The sequence below is a fragment of the Coregonus lavaretus genome (genome assembly GCF_964263955.1).
Source record: "Coregonus lavaretus genome assembly, chromosome: 11".
NCBI lineage: Eukaryota > Metazoa > Chordata > Actinopteri > Salmoniformes > Salmonidae > Coregonus > Coregonus lavaretus.
The window spans coordinates 43,310,010-43,317,367 of record NC_139998.1 but is presented as its reverse complement, the minus strand read 5'-3'; the positions used below and the strand labels follow the sequence as shown (position 1 = coordinate 43,317,367).

Below are 7,358 nucleotides of genomic sequence, written 5' to 3'. Positions count from 1 at the left end.
AGATTGAAATCTCGTTTTTCTAATGAGCAACAGAAAAACACACTTGCCAATCGGCGTGTTCAGTGGCTCTTGAAGAGGTATTCCCACTGGTTTCAGACTATTCCATTTAAACCTAACTGTACCTTACACTATACTGTAGATGCTCAGGTAAAATCTATAATTTGGATGAAGTTAACATTTCGATGTAGCCCTCATTCTAAAATGATTTGTTCACAGTTTTCAAGATTGAGAGATTATGTCTGAACTGATGTCATTAGAGTTTATTTTTTTGTCTTGCTCTTGAACTTTTCCAAGGTGTGTTATTTTAAGCTTATTATATGTATATTTGGCCACAATTAATCTAATGAATGATTTCCATTTTGTTTTCAGAAAATAACTCTGTTTGATTAAACACATATCAACACATATTGCTGTTCAAACATGTTCTGGTAACTTTTACATTACATGTGTGGTTAAAATCAATGGCTTGTCCTGTACAGTCGTGGTCAAAAGTTTTGAGAATGAAATATTAATTTTCCCAAAGTCTGCTGCCTCAGTTTTTATGATGGCAATTTGCATATACTCCAGAATGTTATGAAGAGTGATCAGATTAATTGCAATTAAGTCCCTCTTTGCCATGAAAATGAACTTAATCCCCCAAAAACTTTTCCACTGCATTTCAGCACTGCCACAAAAGGACCAGCTGACATCATATCAGTGATTCTCTCGTTAACACAGGTGAGAGTGTTGACGAGGACAAGGCTGGAGATCACTCTGTCATGCTGATTGAGTTAGAATAACAGACTGGAAGCTTTAAAAGGAGGGTGGTGCTTGAAATCATTGTTCTTCCTCTGTTAACCGTGGTTACCTGCAAGTAAACACGTGCCGTCATCATTGCTTTGCACAAAAAGGGCTTCACAGGCAAGGATATTGCTGCTAGTAAGATTGCACCTAAATCAACCATTTATCGGATCATCAAGAACTTCAAGGAGAGAGGTTCAATTGTTGTGATGAAGGCTTCAGGGCGCCCAAGAAAGTCCAGCAAGTGCCAGGACCGTCTCCTAAAGTTGATTCAGCTGCGGGATCGGGGCACCACCAGTGCAGAGCTTGCTCAGGAATGGCAGCAGGCAGGTGTGAGTGCATCTGCACGCACAGTGAGGCGAATACTTTTGGAGGATGGCCTGGTGTCAACAAGGGCAGCGAGGAAGTCACTTCTCTCCAGGAAAAACATCAGGGACAGACTGATATTCTGCAAAAGGTACAGGGATTGGACTGCTGAGGACTGGGGTAAAGTCATTTTCTCTGATGAATCCCCTTTCCGATTGATTGGGGCATCCGGAAAAAGCTTGTCCGGAGAAGACAAGGTGAGCGCTACCATCAGTCCTGTGTCATGCCAACAGTAAAGCATCCTGAGACCATTCATGTGTGGGGTTGCTTCTCAGCCAAGGGAGTGGGCTCATTCACAATTTTGCCTAAGAACACAGCCATGAATAAAGAATGGTACCAACACATCCTCTGAGAGCAACTTCTCCCAACCATCCAAGAACAGTTTGGTGACGAACAATGCCTTTTCCAGCATGATGGAGCACCTTGCCACAAGGCAAAAGTGATAACTAAGTGGCTCTGGGAACAAAACATCAACATTTTGGGTCCATGGCCAGGAAACTCCCCAGACCTTAATCCCATTGAGAACTTGTGGTCAATCCTCAAGAGGCGGGTGAACAAACAAAAACCCACAAATTCTGACAAACTCCAAGCATTGATTATGCAAGAATGGGCTGCCATCAGTCAGGATGTGGCCCAGAAGTTAATTGACAGAATGCCAGGACGGATTGCAGAGGTCTTGAAAAAGATGGGTCAACACTGCAAATATTGACTCTTTGCATAAACGTAATGTAATTGTCAATAAAAGCCTTTGACACTTATGGAATGCTTGTAATTATACTTCAGTATACCATAGTAACATCTGACAAAAATATCTAAAAACACTGAAGCAGCAAACTTTGTGAAGACCAATACTTGTGTCATTCTCAAAACTTTTGACCACGACTGTACATCTCCAGTGTTCTAGTGACAGAAAATAGCTGTTAGTGCTGCATGGTGGCATGCATTTCTCTCTCATTTCTCCCTTTCTCAGTGCTTTTGGCCAAGTCAGTTATAAAGGAGGTAAGTGGATTAAGGTCAGTCAGTCTATTGCGGGATTTGCACAAATGGTATGGATTTGCAGAGGCTAATTCAGGGTGAAACTGAAGCACAATCCCTCTTGCAGTCACATTTACAATGCAGCAGTCACCCATTTAATGCATCACTCTGTCTAGATGATCAAACAAGACTGCATTGCTGTATTACCATTTAAGTTATATTTCATGAGCTCACAGTGATCTTGCTGTAGAAGGATAGGGATTTTTGATAGCATATTGTTTTTCTGTTGGATTGTTCTTTCCGGGAACAGGCTTATACAGCTATAGCCATTCCATTTGATTAACAAGCTGCTGTCATTAAGCCTAAATCACCCATACAGTCTCTATTTAGCATGCATGCAACAGGGATGTGGCTGTAGCTAGTTATTTTTTTTATTTTTTTACCCTTCAGCTTCATATGCCAGTATAGGCCATTCATGTATTTACTATCACCTATTACTAAAACATCTCCTTTTAGTCTGGTCCTAGTGATGAATACAGAGGAAGCAGTTGAAGAACATGAACGTGTGTTTTTATATCGGGTGTTGTCCATTATCGTTCAACATAAATGAGGTAGATTTTGATAGTTACTGATGAAGGCTGGAGATTTCATAATTTAGTTCATTACCTGTGATATGAAGGAGTGCCTACACACATAATATAATTGGTGAAGCCTGCTGTACATGTTTCTCCAAGCCTGTAGTCTTTCCTAGTACTGTTGTTGCTGCTCCATTGGACTTCCCTTAGTGATACCTCATGCGTCATCAATGGTGCGGATCAAGAAGTTGTGGAGAAGCACACTGTGGTAGCTTCATGTTGGTTTCATCCTTTTGTATACTGTACATGTCGTCCTTGGCATTCCCTATCTTATTCTAGTATTTTCCATGTACACACTTCTACACACTAATTTCTGAAAAAATAAACCAGGCCTCTTACAAGTGTGGTATCAGAACAGACTTGCAATGTAGCATGCACTAGTTATACCTCAGCTGGTCTTTTGTACTGGTAGTGGAGCCGTTGCTACATAGTCCACAATCAAGCAACAAATCATTGCTTTAACTGTGATTGCCCCATGATGACAAATGTATAATCCTAGGACATACAATGTATAAACCAACAGAGAAATATCCCATGAAAGGCAAAGAAAGCAAAACAAACGTTTGCTGTTGTCTTTTGAAAACGAACACAAAATTAACAGATGGTAGAATAGATGGTAGATTCAAATGTCTGTATTCCCTGGCATAATACCGTAGGGATCAATTCTTGTGCACTCCTGTTTTTGTTTGTTTTTGTAGCAGTAGTTGTTGCATTTCCCATGTTCAATACAGTATCTGGGAAGTCAAAATGGCCGCCATCGAGGCGTTATACACAACCGCACGTCAGAGCAGAAAACTCATTGAGCGTCTTGTATCTGTTACTGTTGTCCAAGAAGGAAATGTCATCGTACTCCTTGGGCCGGCAACAGGGGCTCCTCTCCCTCTTTGAGATGCCTTTCCTTGTCCATTTCTTCAGTATGACATCGTAGTTTCGTCGGCTAGCATTACAGTTCCCGCTGCAGTACCTGAAGAGCAGCGTTTCGTCGCTGTGGTAGCCCAGACCCAGCTCACTGACAGTCACTTCCACCTCCCGCAGGGAACATGGCTTTGATGCTTTCTTAGCCCGTTTAGTCCTTTTGCTCTGCCTGGCCTCCTGCTGTGCCTTCTTCTCCACCAGAGTCCCGATCACCTGCTTCAGCTCCCCCTCTGTAAAACCCTGGAACATGTACATGACTGCAGAGAAGAGATGAAGAGGTGTTAGGCCAAAGGAAGATACAACGATGAGAACCATACAATACATCTGTTGTAGCTAAAGCATGGACTGTGATACAATGAAGAGCTTTGAATGTCTGTGAAATCCCAGTCTCAATCATTATGTCAGTTTGGAAAATAAAAAGATAAAAGATCCATACAGTTGCTGGTACAAGTTTTCAAATGCTAGAAATGTGATAAGCTAACAGCCTTTAAAAACAGCTACATCACCTATACCTGTGAAATGTACTGGGACATACAGTGTAACGCTAGCTTTAGACTTTCCTTGATCCAGTTTGTAGAGATTCACTGCAAACAATTGAAACATTTGAATCCTTTTGACCTGCATGGATCATTGGCTTGGTGAACAATAAGTTCTCTAGAATCAGGCTATCATCAACGACCGGTGTGTCTAAACTAACAGATTTTTTTCTAAGTGATGTTTCAAAAACTGATAGTCTAAGGACTTTTTCATAGTTGACAAAGTATCTCTCATACTGTACATGCACACCTACATTGGCAGTGACATGAGCCTTTTCCAATGTTAACAGTCAGTTGTGCAAATATTGGGCTTGGGTTTATCGCCAGTCCAGCTGCTAGCTATGTACTTGACAGAGAAAGTAGACAATATTTTCTGCTGAGTCTATAGAAATAGAATATCCCCTTTCAGACCATGGCAATTTGTCGGGTACACCTGTGGCTGAGTCTTTGTGTAAACAAGGTAGAGCAACTTGGCAAATATAGTTCAACACGTTAAACATCAGCACATTTACACATTAGGAGTCAATTAACTTCTTCCCCATGTCCAATGCATTTGGACACCTGATCCAGAACCTCATGCCATAGCGATTACCAAATACCAAAACCATTCTGCCAAAACATGAGGTAAAACTTCATAGAACCTGTAAATATATATGGGCATGTCCAATAACAAATCCCTGGGAATTGATTTACTTTTGTGTTCAATGGGCCTGTAGAGATCACATAATTGTTGTGTGTTGACAGCATCAAGGGTACAGACAAACAACACCTTTTTATTAATTGAGAGTGATTCCATACACATGGTCATACTCAAGGTTTATACAAACAGAAGCATATGCATATGCATATGCATATCAATTAAAGGAGCATCTGCAGTTTAAGCTGAGGGATGGGGCAGGAGAACTGTAACCACTCTCAAATTCATAGACAGAGCTATGGAGGCAAGGACTTTACCATCCATGAGATCAAGATTAGATTTAGCCATGTTTTGAGGCTATACAGTGTTTGTTTAGAACTACATTATTTACAAACGATGGAGTAAAATATGCTTATATTTGGGGTTCTGATGGGATACGACAGTTGAACTAAGCTCATGAGGCATTTATAAGTTATATTCTTCAAGAATCAATGGTTATATATCATTAATTTAAAAGTCAAAAAATTGATGTAGCAATCGCAGGTTGCCCCTTTAATTATGTTTTCAGGTATTTACTTCACAAGATAATTAGACATCATAAAAAATTATGCTCCTCTGTCTGACAATTCTGTTCTACTATGCCCCTTAGGCTCACCATACTGTTCTAAAGTTAGATAGAGCTGTAATTAACAGTTCATTCTATCCCCTCCAGGACACAACCTTTACTTAAAAGGCTTTTGAAACACCAGGGGGCTTGTTAAATACTAAACCCTACAAGCTCAGACACTCAAAACAACATGTAATAGCCCTGCTTTAGCCTGCCGCACTGACTGACACTGTAATCAATGGTGGTCTTGAAGCAACGACACTTTGCTGTTCTTTGCATTCACAAATTAAACTGAAAAAGGCCTTCCCAAAGTGATTTCTTCCCAAATGGTTTGCGATTCAGTCATTTGTTTCGTGTGAAGAGCTCCCCATGGCCTGGCAGTAGCATGACAGATTAGGTGATTAGGCTACGTGATTAGGCTAGCTGATCTTACTCTTGACTTGGCCTAGAAAATCTCTACTGGATGATCTGAATAATGGTTTGAGAGTCACACTCTGAGTCCGGACCAGCAAAAGGACACTGTATAGACATTTTCGGTCTAGTAAAAATGACTTTAGAGAAATCCGCTCAGTTTTACGGCCAACTTTGTGGTAGTTTAAAAATAGAATGCCCATCAGCGAATGAGAGATAACAAGAACCGACAGTAATGCCCAGCCCAAAGCCAAAGGGACAGTGTGTAAGGACAGTGTCTTAACACAAGGCCAGGTGGCTCTTCAACCACATGGTGAGGGATGTCACATTTCTAGCCTCCACTGACCCACTTAGTGGGACTCTCTCTGAAAATGTTCTTATTCCCATCCTAATGGACAAACTCAGAGACCATCACTGACATTTTACATCTCTGAATCTTTTATGACACCTTTTCTTATGAATACTGCATAGCCTCTAAAACCATATCAGGAGGTTACAGGCGTTTTATCACACTCATTGTGCAAATTCTCCTGGTATGATGAGATGAAGCTACAAACCTTAATGGAGTAATCTGCTCCCCGGATGTCACATCATTTGATTTGATTACCCTGCCTGGCTGTAAGCTGCAGATGGATGCTATGCTCTGTCTGTGAAGGTATGCTAGCTTTATCTGTACAGGTAAACTAATAATGGCCCTCAGACAAAGACTGGTTCATAATTATCCAATTTTAACACATGAAAAAGTGCACATGAAAAAGCGTACATTCCCTTGACTGCTCTCCACCACAACGTTTTCTTTAGTGACCATTTAAATATCAGAGCTTTAGCAAGGGTCAATCAGAACATTTAAACCAATCAGAACATCTGGACCAGAATAGTTGGTGACTGAAGATGACGGTTTTGCTTACATTCTGTCAAAATGTTGCTGATGCCGTCTGTCGACCGCACTTTGCGATGACGTCCGATCAGGGAGGAAGAGGAGTTGGAGGAGGAAGCGGAGTCTGATGTCCGCGGCGAAGACGAGTCCCAGGAGGGGAAGTGATGCGGTGGCGTGGGAACCATGATTCTAGTGAGGAAGAGGGACAGTGCTGTACCACAGAGAGTCAAGGCGATGGCGGCACACTTCCATAACTTCATCTTAGAATGAGCATTGACACTCTGAAAGACAAGGAAACACAAGGGAAGAGGTTAGGGGGGAATGTTTTTACTGCAACACCCACAATGATGAAAGCACAGGAGTGACAGGACAAATACTTCATGCAATAAATGGCAAATACAGCTGGCTTAGTTCCATAGTATTACTGCATGTACAGTACAGTGGGAAGGGCCTCTTGTTGGCACAGGGGCCTCCATTTCAACAGATCTCATTCTCAAAACGTTATCACAAGTGTTTTTGCCATCAACAAAATACTGTGTCCCTCTGCTGAGGCCATTCTGCAGTCGCTGTTTCACAGGTGTGGATTGTCAGATGTGCTATGTGTGGTTTTGCCCAGATA

General features: G+C 41.5%; 1 protein-coding gene across 1 annotated transcript; it reads right to left on the bottom strand.

Moving 5' to 3' along the window:
* Positions 1-3,521: 3,521 nt before the first annotated feature.
* On the bottom strand, positions 3,522-6,999 carry LOC311137646 (neurturin-like; the record flags this gene model as incomplete). Its single annotated transcript, XM_084172160.1, has 2 exons — positions 3,522-3,928; positions 6,771-6,999. 2 exons carry the CDS (start codon positions 6,997-6,999, stop codon positions 3,522-3,524), a joined length of 636 nt encoding a protein of 211 aa, XP_084028286.1.
* Positions 7,000-7,358: the final 359 nt, after the last annotated feature.